Source organism: Acomys russatus, chromosome 1, assembly GCF_903995435.1.
Source record: "Acomys russatus chromosome 1, mAcoRus1.1, whole genome shotgun sequence".
NCBI lineage: Eukaryota > Metazoa > Chordata > Mammalia > Rodentia > Muridae > Acomys > Acomys russatus.
Window position 1 is genome coordinate 19,084,303 of NC_067137.1, and position 17,326 is coordinate 19,101,628.

The 17,326-nt window shown below is 39.1% G+C and overlaps 1 protein-coding gene across 2 annotated transcripts in view; it reads right to left on the bottom strand.

Moving 5' to 3' along the window:
• The window catches only part of Birc6 (baculoviral IAP repeat containing 6), a 182,177-nt gene that overhangs the window by 125,494 nt on the left and 39,357 nt on the right, over nucleotides 1–17,326 (bottom strand). For both annotated transcript variants that reach the window (XM_051168400.1, XM_051168481.1), the window contains exon 9: nucleotides 9,225–10,619. In XM_051168400.1, coding sequence (XP_051024357.1) covers nucleotides 9,225–10,619 — 1,395 coding nt within the window. The remainder of the gene's footprint in view (nucleotides 1–9,224; nucleotides 10,620–17,326) is intronic.

The following is a 17,326-nucleotide window of genomic DNA, read 5'->3' on the forward strand; positions in this document are numbered from 1 at the left end:
ATTTAGTAAAGAAAATAGCATATAGATACCTATCTCAGAGCCAGGCATGGTGGCATACGCCTTTAACCCCAGCACTCAGGATGCAGAGGTAGTTGGCCGATGTGAGTTCGAGGCCAGCCTGGTCTATAAAGCAAGTCCAGGTCAGTCAGGGCTATACAGAGAAACGCTGTCTCGGAAAAAACAAAAAACAAAAACAACAAAAAACAAAACAAAAAAAGAGGAAAAACATATCTATCTCAGGACTACAGAAACGGTTCATTGGTTAACAGCACTTCTTCATGCAAAGAACCTGGGTTTAATTTCTAAAATCTATGTGGTGGGTCACACCATCTGTAACTCTAGTTCCAGAGGATCTTATATCTTTCCCTTCTGATGGCACAGACATACATTCAAGCGAAACATTCATACACACTTGTTAAAAGGTATTTATTCTCATATTCATTACATTATATATTATATAACACAGTAGTTTGATATCTTTAATTAATTCATATGAATTTTAAGAAAAGCCTGAGTCAGGGTCTGCTACTGTGATCATCTTACAGATGAGGACACAACCCAGTAGCTATATATATTAAGATCGATAGCCCAATTTCTTAATTCCAGCAGTAGTAAAAATGAACAAATATTCTTAACTTTTGCTGTGTCCACATCAGAAAATAAAGGCAGAGAAACAGAGACATGATCATACTGAATAAGGTTGTGAGACACACAAGCTGGATGAACACTAAGGTAAGCTGACACAGACACTAGGTAAGAAACAAGCCTTTTTCCAATCCACTCTCATAAGCAAAGCAACTCTAATTACACTCAGGAGGGGGTGAGTGTGTGTGAGTGTGTGTGTGTGTGTGTGTGTGTGGTCTCTCTCTCTCTCTCTCTCTCTCTCTCTCTCTCTCTCTCTCTCTCTCTCTCTCTCTCTCTCCTTCTCTCTCTGTCTGACTGTCCTGTTGGGGTAAAAAGGGGTACAAAGAGAAGAAAAGGATGAGTTAGGATAATATGGGGGACTGTAATTATGATCAAAATACATTATATACCTATATAAAATTTAAATTAAGATAAACAAGCCTTAAAAACCTACAGGAAAAGTGAGGACAGCCACCTGCAATGAAAACAAACTAAGAAATAACAGTCCTTTAGAGGGAGTCAACTGAACCCCTATAACACTAAGTGCCCAGCCATGAATTAGGATGTACCGAGAAAAACTACGCAACACTTACTGAGTAAGAGGTGAAGGGGCGATGGCCTCAGTGGCACATGCCGTCAACACCAGTACTCAAGAGGCAGACAGAGGTGCTGAAAAACTTCCCTAATTTGATGGAAGACTACAAGTCTGCTCAGTTGAATGAACTTCAAACAACAAACTGAGAGACCAGCATGCAAACTGTTAATAAAATCAACAGCTGTAAGAAGACTATGCAAAGAGCTTGAGTGACTATGGCTCTAGCACAAGGTTAGAAACAGCCATGTTAGCTCACAAACTGCCTGTAACACCATCTCCAAGGGATCTCATGGCTCTGGCCTTTAAGGACACCAGCATTCTGACAGATAATCCAAAATAAAAAGAAACCTTTAAAACCAACATGCCTCCATGCTCTAACAGAGATACTTAGCAGAGATGAAAGAAACTTTAATTTAAAAAAAAAAAAAAAGAAAAAAAGTTCCGCTGAGGCAGATCCCGCAGTGCACAGAGAGAGTCCAGGACAGGCAAGGCCACACGGAAGAGCTCTTGTCTCAACAAGCCATGTGTGCACGTGCATGTGTGTAAAATGTTTAGGCTGAAAACTTTACTCAGTACAAAACTCCTTTTTATGTTTTTCAAGACAGGGCTCCTCTGTGTAGCTGGTTGTTGATCCACCTGCATTTGCCTCCTAAGGACCAATATGAAAGGTGTGTGACGCCACCTTCCAGGGAAGATTAAATCAGGACAGCACAGACGAAACAAAGGGTACTGAACTCAAAGGCAGGCTACCTGAAAAAGACAGTGTGGGAGGAAAAGAGATACAGATGGCAGGAAACCTTGATTAATATAAAAAGAGGCATTGAGATAGACTTGAGAATGTGAAATGCGTAGAACATTAAAAACAAAACAAAAATCCCCAGCACGCAGGAGGCAGAGGCAGGAGGATCTCTGGGAGTTCAAGAGCAGCCTAGTCTACAGAGAGAGTTCGGACAGCTAGAGCTGTAATGCAGAGAAACCCTGTCTTGAAAAACCAAAAACCATAAAAACAGAAACAAACAAACAAACAAACCCAGTAATAGAAAAGACCCCAAAGTTAAAGAATACAAATATCCAGGTACAAAAGGGTCAAAGAACACCAATCAAACTTATCCAATTCTACCCCCAAAACATTATATAATCAATCTCTCACAGATAACGTGTGAAAGATTCTCATGACTATAGGAGAAAAGAAACAATAAACACATATGTGCCCTCAATTGACTGCTGATTGCTCAACAGAAACTTTGTGGGGTGCTGCTGTTGCTGTTGTTTGGAAACAGGGTCTCACTATGTAGCCCTAGCTGGGCTGGAGTGCTCCATGTAGACCCAAATAGCCTCAAATTCAAATCTGCCTGCCTCTGCCTCCTAAATGTTGAAATTAAAGGTGTAAGCCACCACACTCAGTTTGCTTGAACAGAAACTACAAAGGTGAGGAAACAGCAAGATTCCAAAAATCTGAAGCAAACAAAAAACCCTCATTACTGTATCTAAAAAGATATCTTTTAGAAATAAAGGAGCTCTTTTTCCATACAAATAGAAGCTGAAGAAATGTTCAGCAAACAAGTCGTCGTCTTCTTCTTCTTCCTCCTCCTCCTCCTCCTCTTCTTCTTCTTGGTTTTGTTGTGTTTTTGTTGTTGTTTTTTTTTTTTTTAATGTAGCCAAGGTTAGCCTTAAACTCATGATGTAGGCAAAGGTAGATCCTCCTGACTCACTAAGATTATAGGAATCTGCCACTACCACAATTTCTACCCCAGACACATTCTACCACAAAATCTAAAGGAAGGTTTCCAAAATGGAAGAGAAAGTAATAAGGGGGAAAAAATGGGCTGGAGAGATGGCTCAGTGGTTAAGAGCACTGTCTGCTCTTCCAAGGAGCCTAAGTTCAATTCTCAGCACCCACATGGTAGCTCACAACTGTTGGTAAATCCAGTTCCACGTGATCTGATGCCCTCACACCAACACACATAAATTGAAATTAAATATTTTTTTAAAAACGGGAAAAAATAGAAAGGCACAAAAATTAATGGCAGCAGTAGTTATACAATTTCAAGCCAATATAATTTTTTAAGTTTCTGAAAATGTAGACAGGAATGGAATGCAACTGCAGTTTTTAGAAGTACATTTTACTGTTCATTTATTTCTGTTCTTCTTTTCTTTAAAATTTTATTACATTTCTTTATGTCTATATGTATGCTTGTTTAGGAATCAGTTCTCTGCTTCTACCATGTGGGTTACAGACATCAAACTCAGCTTGGTTGGCAAACGCCTTTGCCCACTAAGTCATTTATTTCAATGGTTCCTGTTCTTATTCATACAAGCCTGTGAATTTGCTTTCACTTCAAAGCAAGTTCTTATGATGAAAAATGTGCCCCATAAGCCTTATAGTAACAGCATAAGTATCCATATAAGCAAACCGAAAGAGAGCAACTGATCAGAACTATATTAATCAACAGTTGATTAAACTAAAAAAAGAAACTATAGGACAGTAAAGCTATAACTATAACAAAAACAGAAGTAGCAGAATAAATGTAATAAGATCATGCCTGTACTAATTGCCTTAAATATAAATTGGAATTGGTTAAATTATCTAATTAAGGACACAGGGTCACAGAATGGGGAAAAAGCAGAAGCCTACTATACCTCTATGAAATATGACGAGCAATAATAGAATGAATAAAATGTCCCATGCAGGCATAATCCAAAGTAAAGTAGGAATGTGGTAACAATACCAGTAAAATCAAAAGGTGTGAAAAGCAGTGAAAACGGTCATTATATAATGTAAAAGGCTCAATTCAGCAAATACAATTTCCCCTAATGGGAGGGTGGCAGAAACAGTAGGCTGTATGCCATATCTACTCCAAATTCCTGCAAAGAAACAGAAGGATCACTGGGGCTTGCTCATGATCAAAGCAATTCCAGTTTAGTGAGAAACCGTTATGTCACAAGAATGAGGCAGAAGAGTCATAGTACTGGCCTCCATAATCACATGGGCATATGCAAAAAGCACACATACTCAGAAAATAACAAAACATAATACAAAAACTGCCATAATCAAGGCCTCATGGTACTAGATTAAAAAGACACATAAACCAATAGAACAGAAAACATAAAGCATATATTCCATGCAACTACAACCAACTGATTTTCAAAAACATGCAAACAGCATAAACTGAAGCATAGTCATTTCAATAAATGGTTTTTGGGAAAAGTAGATGTCCACATGCAGAAGAATAAAAGTAGACCATTATCTCTCACCAACTCTAAGTATCAGCATAAAAAAAATTAGACTTGGCTGGGTGGTGGTGGCGCACACCTTTAATTCCAGCACTTGGGAGGCAGAGGCAAGCGGATCTCTGTGAGTTTACGGCCAGCCTGAACTACAGAGCTAGTTCCAGGACAGCCAGAGCGGTTACACAGAGAAACCTTGTCTCAAAAAACAAAACAATACAAAACAGAACAAAAAGACTTACATGTAAGACCTAAAACTTTCTAGGCATGATGATTCATGTCTTTAATCTCACCACACTGGCAACTAACAGAAGGAGAGAGAGAGAGAGAGAGAGAGAGAGAGAGAGAGAGAGAGAGAGAGAGAAAGGTGAAAAGAAGAGAGGAGGGAGACAGAGAAAGACAGACAGAGAGACAGGGAGAGAAAAAACGAACTATGAAAAGCACTAGAGCAAAACAAAGGACAACTGTTTCAGAACACTGAAATGGGCAGCGATTTATTTTTGAGAGCAGACCTCAAAAGCAAAAGAAATGAATGGGATATAAACAAATGGGATTATATAAAACTAAAAAACTTCTATGACAATAGAGTTCTAGGACAGCCAGAGCTACATAGTAGAAAGACTGTCTCAAAATATGAAAAATAAAATTTAAAAAGTATAATAACCAGTAAGAAACATCCAATGGCATGCAGACCCAACTTATAAAATCAGAGAACATGGAGAAAACCTATGTACAAGAAGGCGATATCAAATATATGTAAGGAATTCCGAACACTGAGTGGGAAAAAGAAGAGACAGCTTAAGAAGGAGGAGGAGGAGGAAAAAGAGGAAAAGAAGAGCAGGAGAAGAAGGACAAATAGGAGAAGAAGGAAGAAGAAGAGGAGGAGGAGGAGGAGGAAGAGGAAGAAGAAGAAGAGGAAGAGGAGGAGGAGGAAGAGGACGAGGAGGAAGAGGACAAGGAAGAAGAGGAGGAAGAGAAGAAGGACAAAGAGGAGGAGAAGGAAGAGGAGGAGGAGGAAGAGGAGGAGGAGACAAGAAATGGAAATAGCCAGGTAAACAGAATGAGCTCCAGAACAACAAAAACTACACATAGAAAACCTTCCTAACTGGCCTTAAACTAATGAATTAAAAGAAAAATATGGCACATATATCATGTAATGGTACTCAGCAACAAAAAACAATGAAATCCTGTCATTTACAACGACATGGATAAAACTAGAAATCATTATGTTAAGCAAAATAAATCAGAAAAATACCTCAATGAAGTGACTCATGTGAAATTAAAGAACAGAATGGTAGTTACAGAGCCAGAGTCAAGGAGGAGGGGAACATGATCAATGGACACTAATACATCAGCAAGCAACTCTGGGGTAACTACTAGACACTGCACATAACAAGATATATAAACATATCAAAGAACCAGTAGAAAAAATTTCAAAGTTTTCACCACAAGAAATGAATGAGGAGATAATGATGCTTAACATGATTTAAACATTACTCAATAAAGTATTACTTAATAATTATAGATATATTAAATATTAATGACAATGTATAACTTCTAACTTTTGTTCATGTTAAAATTTTTTTTTAATCATAAACAAATTTAGATGCCAGATGTGGTGTCACACTCCTTTAATGCTAGCACTCAGGAGGCAGAGGCAGGCAGAGTTTGAGGCTAGCCTGGTCTGCAAAGTGAGTCTAGGACAGCTAGGGCTGTTACATAGAGAAACCCTGTCTTGAAAAACAAATCAACAACCACAGATTCAGAGCTGGGGAAATGACTTAGTAGATAAAGAGCTTGCCATACAAGCATGAGGACTAGAGCTTGGATTCCCAGAACTCTTGTGAATGTCAGGTGGCTATGATGGCCACCTGCTATTTCAGTGCTCAGAAAGGCAGAGACGGGACACTTGGAACAAGCCAGCTAGACTAAGACCATGCCTCAATGAAGATGGTGAATTAGAGAAGGACTCCATGTCAGCCTTGCGAATGGACACTGACAAGCTCACACATAGGGAAAACATATGTGATTGAGTTCTCCAGAATTTCTCCTGATGGCACACCTGAAATCGCAGCGTTGAAGAACTACATTTACTACATTTTTGCACATACTAGGACTAACAAGCAAGTGCCCTAAGCAAAATCACTCAAGCACCATTTTGGAGGATTTATGGCAAGATGACAACTTCTCAGATCCTCCATATTGAATACTTCAGAAAATGTATTCTAAGATTCTTCAGCTTTTGTTATACTGACAGTACAGTGTAAAAGACTCTGACAACAAACAGACCAGCTTAGAATCCTCTCAGTCAATCATTAGCTCTGTGATTAGGACAAGTTACTGAACTCTCTTTCACATAGTTTATTGACCTGCAAAACGAGATCTATAAAAAGAATATGCACTATAAAGATGGTGTAACCACTGACAGAGTAACAAACGGCACAAGTGATCAGTAAGTAAAAATTGCTGCAACCTTTTAGTATTTAAAAGAGCTACTCTCGGTGGCTGGAGAGATGGCTCAGTGGTTAAGAGCACTGCCTACTCTTCCAGAGGTCTTAAGTACAATTCCCAGCAACTACACGGTGGCTCAAAACCATCTGAAATGGAATCTGAATTCCTCTTCTGGTGTGCATGAAAAACAGAGCACTTATGCATAAAATAAACAAATCTTAAGAAAAAGGAGCTCCTCTCAAGTCTCACACAGACTTCAACGTTTTTATCATTCTAAAGTTATGCTGAACTGTTCCTATTTTATGTCAATTTACTTTGATTTTAATGTAATTTGAAGATCCCCCTCCTCCACTGCCCTTGGGTATTTCACTAGATGTAGCTCAAATACGTTATCTGAAAAAATCAATGCATTAGTTCTCTTTGGCTAAGCCCTAGGAATGTACTTAACAAAACACTCAGCTTAATGTCTTCCAAAAACACAGAGAATTGTGTAGGTCTTCCCAAATCCACAAAGTCTTGGTTAGTCATCTACGCTTGAAGAATTTTGTGACCCTACAATTCCAACTATCTTATTAATAGGTATTTGTTACACCTCAAAATGCCAACAATATCTGTCAAAATCTGTTGTGCAGTTATTTGGCTTACACAATTAAATATATGGAAAAATAGTGCACAGTGTCCAAAGGGGCCTCTAATGTTGCAAAACTAATTTATTACCAGCCAAAGATTATGAGAAAAGAAGGCCAAATATCTTAACATTTTATAAAACTAAGGATTACTTGCTAAGTTGTTTTGTCCAGAAGTAATCTGTGCCAGAAATCTTATATTATTTGATTATAAGACACCTAAGCAATAGACTGCAGCAGCTAATCAACTTGGCAATATTAAGAGATACCTAGAAGGCCAAAAAAAGCATTATCTATTAAGTGAATCTACAGGGCATTTGCACACAAGATAGTGCAAGCGCTTGGCGGGGGGGGGGGGGGGGGGGGGGGGGGGTGCTGCTGCCCTGTGGGCCTTTGTCTGTAGGTAAAGGAGACCCCCCTCATCCAGTAAGCTTTGTGCTTGGAAATAGGCAGGTGTTCCCTCTGCTGGCAATAGTCCACAAGATCCTAAAATGTGTCAAAGGCTAGTTCCTTGCAGAGACATTTTCAAAGTAAACCACACAGACTTTAGGCCAAAGGCTGTCAAAAGCTGGCTCTTTGAAGAAACACGTATCAAAGCTGTCCTGGAAACAAGCCCTGGGAGGTGTCCTGGGTAAGCCTCCTGCAATTCACTTATCCTTGGCTTAAAACCCAGAGCTCTCAGGGTGGGCCACTCACTCCCCATTTCTCCCTGTCTTTGTCTTTTTTTTTTTTTTTTTTTTTTTTTTTTTTTTTTTAAATTAACAATAGCTTGGTGAATTAAAATCTAGCTCTTCAATTCTTGACTGTCTTTATTTTAACCAAGCATGCTTGGCTATCTGGCCTTCTTACAAGTCCAAGGCTCCCTTCCCCTGGTGGAAGGGACACAAAACTCCTGGTGGCTCAATCCCAACTCAATCTCCATTTAATGCGAGGCAGCCCTGTACTCCCTCAAGTTAGGGGATCTGACCAGAAAGCTCCTTCCCCGCCAAGGAGGCCTTCCCAGTGACTGGTTCTTGGGACAGGGTCTTCCTCAGCTAACCTCCTCCAGAAGGTTAAAGAAAACTCTGTCTAAGCTGAAGAAGACTCTGCGACCAGATTCTCAGCCCAGACTCCCCAGGAAAGGAACCCACACTGCCCTGAATGCAGGGGACAACACACACTCCCCCTGGCTTTGTAGCTGCCCTGATCAGTCACATGTGCTCAGCTGTGACAAACTAAAATCTCTGAAACCATGGGCCCAAGTAAGTCTTTCCTCCTTTAAGCAGGCTTATGTTAGGTATGTTGTCATAGCAACACACTGGCCCTTCCTATCCTAGTTTCTAAAGCAACTAGGTCCACAGATGTAGGCAATATAGTCAATAGTTACAAAACTACCAGGATACTAGTTTCTTGAAATTAAGCAGATCTTTCTTGCTACACAATCCAGGGTGGCCTTGAACTCATCCTGGAGTTTCACTGTTCCAAGCAAACCTCTACATTCAGCTGAGAAGAACTTTCAGAGAACATACTAAGGTATTTACAAATAGATCTCTTGCCTCTGGAAGTTTTAAAAAAAAATAATAATAATAAGGTCTGTAAAAAACAGTATTATCTGAAAAGAAAAAAGAATCCTCTCCTACATGGACTTAAAATTTACACTAGATATGTACGTAGATAAATGCCACAGAAAGATTGTTCAGAAGAATCAAGCAACTGCTCACCTCTGGTGCATGCACACAGCCTGTCTGTGCCTGAGCAGTAAATGACAGAAACAAATGTATCCTGTTCTTCAGTGCCCTCCTTTTTGGGAGGCTCCACTTTGGCCAAAATTTCGAAATTTGAAAGGTCTAATACTTTTACATATCCTCCCTGAGTGGTTATTACCAGGTGTCCAAGAGTAGAAATGTCAGACTTCTTTTCTCTTTCAATCCCATTCTTTGAGGTCAATTGCATCTCCTCAGCAGGTTCTTCACAGTCATCCTCTCCATTATCCAGTATATCGGGTGGAAGCAAAATGAGCGAGGTAATTGTGTCCTGGGGATCTTTGATATGTTGGATTTTTACCGGCTCCTCCTCTAAAGTCACTATTCGAGTGGTATAATTCATTTTGTAAAGAACTAAATACCCACCACTAACATTCCTCTGCTCTGGCTGAATGATCAATGGAGTCGGCACATCTGATGGTGACTCATGTTGAATCACACTAATATTTGCACCATTCACTACAGCAAGATTGGATTCCAGCTCACCTTTCCGTCTATTACATAGTGCAGAGTTTAATTTATTTAAATTGTTCAAGGCCTCGACTTGATTTATTGCACTCAAAGATTCAACAGAGCATGTCCGCAGTCCCACCAACAAATGAATTCCATCAGCACAAGGAGTTATAGAGTCTATGCAAAGAGTCTCCTCCTCGGCAAACTTTGGTAGCCTCAAGCACTGAACCAGAGTCCCAGGCTTGGGGAACACAGAGTTCCACTTCTCGGAATCTGGGGAGGTGAGGCTGGCTGCCGCATCTGCAAACTGCTGAATGTAAGTCACAGGTGGGTCCTGCAACAACAGCTGCTCCTGGTTATCCAGCTCCATTTCAATAATCTGTGGAACCGTGAATCCATCATCATGCAAACTTTTACTCATAATATTGTTCATCTGTGAAAAGATTTTTCCTGCTTTCTCATCAGATTCTTTGATACTATAAAGAAGTAAAACAGGTAAAGTCCTCCTTACCAGAGGAGAGTTCAGTTCTGAATTTGTGCAGGATTCGTTGTCAGTTGACCCTTGTTCTGATACACTTTCGCCCTGAGTTCTGCTTAAACCATCCAGTGACCTGTGAGAATTACTACTAATGGGTGAGGTAGCAGGAGATTTATATGTTAATAAACCTCCAGCCAATAAGCATGGAAAGGGAATGTTGTGTTGTTCCTGGTGCTTTTCCTTTGTCTTTTCACTCTTAGAGTTTGCTAAGCAAGGGTTTGCCCCAAGTTCTTCAAGATCTTTAACAGTATCCTCAAGCACATTAGCCACAATCTCCCACTGCAGTGTTTCTGGCTGCTGGAGAATGCTGAGCGCTGTTATTTCAAGGCTTACTTCCATGGCTTCCTTCTGTGATGTGTGCCCTTTGAAAAGAAGAATACAACACATTAGATGCAACAGCCTTGGTCATGTATTTCAGTCAAGTTTTTCCTAATTACTCTGGTCTATGGATTACAGGAAATAAAAGAATTCAAAGTATTTCATAGCCAGCAAGATACCTTGGCAGGTAAAGGCTCTTGCCCCAAAGCCAGCCTCAGCGTGATCACTGGAACACACTCGGTGGAAGGAGAACAGCAACCCCTGGAAAGCTGTCCCTCTGGCCTTCACATGTGTGCGTGTGCCATATACACATGCACACTCAAGGTTTTAGGGTATTTTTTTTTTTAATTTCAAGTATTTTTTGTTTTGTTTTGGTTTTTTCAAGGCAGGGTTTCTCTGTGTAGCTTGGCTGTCCTGGACTCACCTCGAACTCAGAGTGATCCACCTGCCTCTGTCTCACAAGTGCTGGGATTAAAGGCATGCGCCACCATGCCCGGCTTTTATTACAAGTTTTTTTGTTGTTGTTGTTTTGGTTTGGTTTGGTTTTTGGGTTTTGGTTTTTCTTTTTGTTTTTCGAGACAGGGTTTCTCTGTGTAGCCTTGGCTGTCCTGAACTCACTTTGTAGACCAGGCTGGCCTCGAACTCACAGCGATCCACCTGCCTCTGCCTCCCAAGTGCTGGAAATAAAGGCGTGCGCCACCACACCCGGCACTATTTCAAGTATTTTAAAAGAAATTTAATCACTCAGGTGATCCTATGTAAGAAAATTAAAAACAAAAACAAAAACTACTCAAAAAATTGAAAATTATTTTCAACTCAAATATATTCTTTTGAGATTTAAAAATTGATTCTGAAAGCATGGGGAGGTAAATAAAGAATTAACATATTATTTAGTTATTGCTTTAATTTATGTATTAAAGGAATAATTTCCGACTGGAGAGATGGCTCAGAGGTTACAAGCACTGATTGCTCTTCTGGAGATCCTGAGTTCAATTCCCAGCAACCACATGGTGGCCCACAACCATCTATATATAACATGATCTAATGTCCTCTTCTGTCATGCAGGCAGAACACTGTATACATAATAAATAAATAAATCTTGAAAAACAAAAAAGAATAGAATTTCTTAACTTCATTTCTAAACCAAAAATACATCCAATATTATTTGTGTATTATAATTTACACTCAAATACCCAAGAAAAATATTATCATCTCAGTTTCTTTTTTAAAAAACTACTTTAAGACTCAAAGCACCATTTCTTCCCTCTTATTCCACAATGCTGACAGTCACATACAATACGAAACTCCACCAGAGACAACAATAAGCCCTCCACTCAAGTAATTTAATACTGAAGTGAAAATTCTCTCAACTAATTTGGCTTCATTTTGGGGTGGGTGGGTGGGTGTGTGTGTGTGTGTGTGTGTGTGTGTGTGTGTGTGTGTGTGTGTGTGTGTGTGTGTGTGTGTGTGTGTGTGTGTTTAAGAATCAGCCAATAGGGGGCTGGAGAGATGGCTCAGAAGTTAGGAACACTGGCTGCTCTTCCAAAGGTCCTGAGTTCAATTCCCAGCAACTACATGGTGGCTCACAACCATCTATAATGAGATCTAGTGTCCTCTTCTGGCACAAAACACTGCATACAAAATAAATAAATAAATCTTTAAAAAAAAGAAAAAAACAAGAATCAGTCAATAGGTCGTGTGTGGTGGCAGAGGGAGGTTAAGTGGCTGTGAATTCAAGGCCAGCCTGGTCCAATACAGCCAGGACTACACAGAGAAACACTGTCTTGAAAACCAAAAATAAATAAAAAATAAGTAAATAAGTGAATGAATGAAGACTGAAGTACAAATAATAAGCAAGGGATCAGTGATAGTAAACCATTATAGTCTCTTCAACATTCACTGAATAGTATTACCCAGAATTTCCACTTATCTGGGATTATCTGAACTTCACATATTACTAACCTCTACAACTGAAATATTTCCTAACTGAAGCAGAATCGAAAGACTGTTCATTCCTTCCGTACTCTGTGGCTATAACAACAACTACTTAACTGCATGGCATTGTCTACATCAACTTTCTCGTACTGGAAACTCAAAGTAAAAAGAAGTTTTATACTTTTAATGATGTAAAATATATTCTGGAGATGCTTACCTAATCTGATGGACTAAAGAACTTAAATAACTTCTTTTTTAAGTTATGAAAAGAAATTGTCCAAACAGAACAGTTTAGATTTATATATGTATTAAGTCAAAATAAATCGACAAAGCACACAAATTAAGATAATATTTAAAGAAAATGGTATGCACAATGAAGCTGTTTAAAAGGAAATGATAAACTAAGTTGAGTGGCTTCTGTTGTAATCCCAATATTCAAGAGACTGAATGCGAAGGAGTACTCTATATAGTGATGACTAAGAAAGGAAAGAACTTAATTGTAAGAGCATTTCCTATATTCTTTATAGTGCATTCCGTGTAGAAAATCATGTCATATTCAAATAAAATTGTTTCTTTCTTCCTAAAAAAAAAAAGAAAAGAAAGAAAGAAAGCAAAGAACTAAAAATTAAATATACGAAAGAATAATATAGCAAATAGTTATATTATTCTACTTCCTCTTATAACCACTCACTGCCTATCTGGGAAACAGGATAACTCAGTACAAAAATCTGGCATCTTGGGGGCTAGAGAGATGGCTCAGAGGTTAAGAGCACTGACTGTTCTCCCAGAGGTCCTGAGTTTAACTCCCAGCAACCACATCGTGGCTAACAACCATCCATAATGTGATATGATGCCCTCTTCTGGCTGTATACATAATAAACTTAAAAAAAAAAATCTGGCATCTTCAACTTGATTCCTCCTTCTCCAATGTATGTTTACAATGCTCTGGCATGAACACAGGGCCTCATGTATGTCAGGCAACCACTCTGCCAATGCACCACAGCCAGGCCCTTAATTCAAAGTCTGTACTAGACACAAACTAGATACATAATAAATGGTTGTGGCTGTACCTACAATGTTTCCAATCACTTTGGGAAATCATTCTGGGGCTTGCTTTCTCAAATAGTATCAAAGCCACAGCTTCCAACAGTCACACTTCCTAAGCTAAGCAATTGGATTTTGTCTTGCCTCTTTCCTAAAGCCATCAAAATTCAATTTGTACTCAACTCTCCTGTCAACACTTCTCTTCAATATTCAAGGGAAGTCATTTTTCCTTAATTCAGATAGATATATGGTTCACAAACAAAACTTTCCTCTTTGAAATCAAGTAGGAACTTTCAAAACTTACAACTTTCAACCAAAACCAGATGCCTCTTATTGTGCACACATAATTTTGAGGTTAATATATTCTACAGTTCTTTCTTTGGACTATGTCATTCAAATTAATACAAATCACTTAAAGTTGTAAAATTCTGAAATGGCATCTAAAAATTTTAAGACACTTCAGGATGAGACTACATGTCTTATTACTATCAAGATTAGATATGTTTACTTCATAATCCTCCAAAAATTATTGGTATAAAAAAATATAGTTTAGAGCCAGGAGCCTTTAATCCCAGCACTCGGGACACAGAAGCAGGCAGATCTCTGTGAGTTCGAGTCCAGCTTGGTCTACATAGCAAGGCCAGGACAGTCAGAGCTACACACAGAAATCTTGTCTCAAAGGTGACCCCCATACTTCCCCAAAAAAAAGAAAAAAATGAAAACTATATTTTCCTATGAAAGAATAGCCTACTTACAAGTCTTCAAATGAAGAAATTAACTAGGGCTGAGAAGGTAGCTCAGTCAGAAAAGTGTATGTCTTGTAGGAAAGCCTGAGGGACCTGACTCAATACTCAGAGCCCACCTGAAACAAGCCAGGCAAGCAAAGCATATTTGTAACCAGCACTGGAGAGGATAAGATAAGCAGGTCCCTGGGGCTTAATGGCCAAACAGTCTAGCCTAGAACTGGTAAGTTCTAAGCCAATAAAGTTTGTTTAAAAACAAACAAACAAACAACAAAAACAAAAAACTAGAGGTGTCTGGCTTCCACACACATGAACTTACACTCTTGTACACAATGCTTATTAAACACAAATGAAGGAATATAAATGTTTTAAGCTGGAAGGATTTTATCCCTTACTACTATGACCTTTTAATGTAATCTATCCAAAGACAACATTCATTTAAAAATGCATCACATGTACCAAGGATATATGAAAAGGACTCTGGATAGCACAAAACACCATTAATCCCAAAACTCTGTGGGAAGAAGACCAGAACTCTTTGAGCTCAAGGCTAGCCTGACCATAGCAAGTTCCAAGCCAGCCATAGGTACACAATGAGTTCCTGTCTCAAAAGAAAAGAATAGATGACAAATGTCTGAATATTGGAAACTGGAGTTTATCCTAAGGCAGTGTAGAAAATCAAACAATCACAGATGAAAAATTAGAATACTGACCAAATCCAAGTATTATTCTGGGAGGTCAGACAGGGTCTTACCACATATATATCATGGGCTAGGCTCAAACTTGTAGCAATCCTCCTGATTACTATTGCCATCATGACAGATTAGGGCATTGCCAGCATGCCCAGAAAATATAAGTATTATTAATCCCAAATATACATACTGAGCTCTTTAGACCCAAAAAAAATTATAAATAAATAAAGTCATGGCATAAGTAAGTTGCTATAGTTAAAACGGATTTAAGGAAGAAAGTAAGTAAACAGGGAAGAACATTTACTACAAATATTTCATAAACAAAAAAATAAAGCCCACAGAGTTTAGTGACCTAACAAAATCAGGGGTCTTTCCTGTATGGGTCTCCAGTGCACACCCTAATTTCTAAAAATGTAATAGCATGCCACTTCTGTCTTTGTAAAAAGGCAGCAACAAGCCAAGCATGCTAGCACATGCCTTTAATCCCAGCGCTTGGGAGGCAGAGGCAGGCGGATCGCTGTGAGTTCGAGGCCAGCCTGGTCTAAAAAGTAAGTCCGGAACAGCCAAGTCTATACAGAGAAGCCCTGTCTCAAAAAACTAAGAAACAAACAAAACAAAAAAGGCAGCAACTTCATGAGCTTAAATTGTGTGCAGTAAATGTGTGCATGTGTGTGTGCGTGTGCGTGTGTGTGTGTGTGTCCACACACATCATGGAGCATGTGTAGAGTTCCAAGGACAACGTGTGGGACTCTGCTGTCTCCTTCCACCAATACAGATTTCAGAGATACAACTCAGGTCATCTGAGTAAGCAGCAGGCACCAACCACCTCCTGAACCACCCTGCCAGACTAGTCTAAACTTTCTAAAAGGAATCAATTCTTTACTTTTCTAGAATTATATATCTCTTTTTCATTCAGGATATTTTCACATCTTTTTGTGTTTTACCAGAGCTAAGTACATGAAAAATAAGTGTTATATCACAGTCAGTGTGACATTCTCCTTAGCAGCTTCAAAACTATTTCATAGCAAACAATTTAGAAAACATTCACTATTTTATAATAACTACAGTTTTTAATGATTACACTACACAAACCCATGTTTCTTCTAAAGACATTAGGTATGTTACATGTTCATGGCATGACACAATAACCATCACTTTTTAAAAACTGGGTATTTCTCAGATACTTTGCTGATTCTTTAACGCATGTTAAATATTATTTTGCAGTTTAGGAAATATAATTAGACTATGATAATAAGAAGATTGGGATTTATATTCTAACATGATATGACAGATGGCTCAACTGTAAGCGTCTAAGTAAGTTGTGAGGCTTGCTGTGTGATCCTGAGGATTCAAGTTCAGATTACCAGCACTCATGTAAAAGCCAAGCATGGGAGTAACTATTTGTAACTGCAGCACAAGGGAGCCCTGTATCCTCCTGGCCAGTTAGCCAAGTCAAACAGTCAAGTCCCATTTCCATGAGCGGTGGTGCATGCCTTTAATTCCAACACTTGGGAGGCGGAGGTAGGCAGATCTCTGTGAGTTCAAAGGCAGCTTGTTCTACAGAGTGAGTTCCAGGACAGCCTGGGGCTACACAGTGAAAGTGTGGAGAGACAGAGACAGAGAGATGGAGTTGGGGGGGGTGCAGAGGGGAGGAGAGGGAGGTTGGGAGAGAGGGAGGGGAGAGGGAGAAGAAGGAGGGGGGAGAAGGAGAGAGAGAGAGAGAGAGAGAGAGAGAGAGAGAGAGAGAGAGAGAGAGAGATTCATAAACTAAGGTGGAAAAATAACAGAGACATTCAACATATCAACCTCCAGCCTTCTTGGGCACATGAGCAAATGAATACACTCAAACACATACATGTACCCACAAAGAAAAAAAGATATAATAAAACCAATTGAGATGCACTAGCCTCCAATATGAATAATATTGAAAAATATGACATCTATAAGTCAGATGTTGCCTATAATACAACACTGAGGAGGTTAAGGCAAGAAGACTGTGGAGTTCACTCTCAGCTAAGCTACAAAGCAAGCTCCAGGGCAGCCTGGGCTACATGATAACCTATGTTGCTTTACTTAGTATTTCATGAGCAAAGAAGGCAACATCTATTTGATGCCACAACTGCTATTTTACTGTTTCAGCTATTTTGATATAGTGTACAAATAAAATATGCAACATTTTCATCCTCTGGCATATGTGAGATTTAATACTTGATTCCCTTTAAATGAAATGGTGTTGTGTAAATTTTAATTACAAAACACAATATCCTTATACTTAATTCAGGATCTCTGTTAAGCACAGAAAACTGAAGTTGTGTATTGGTAAAGATTTCCAGTTTC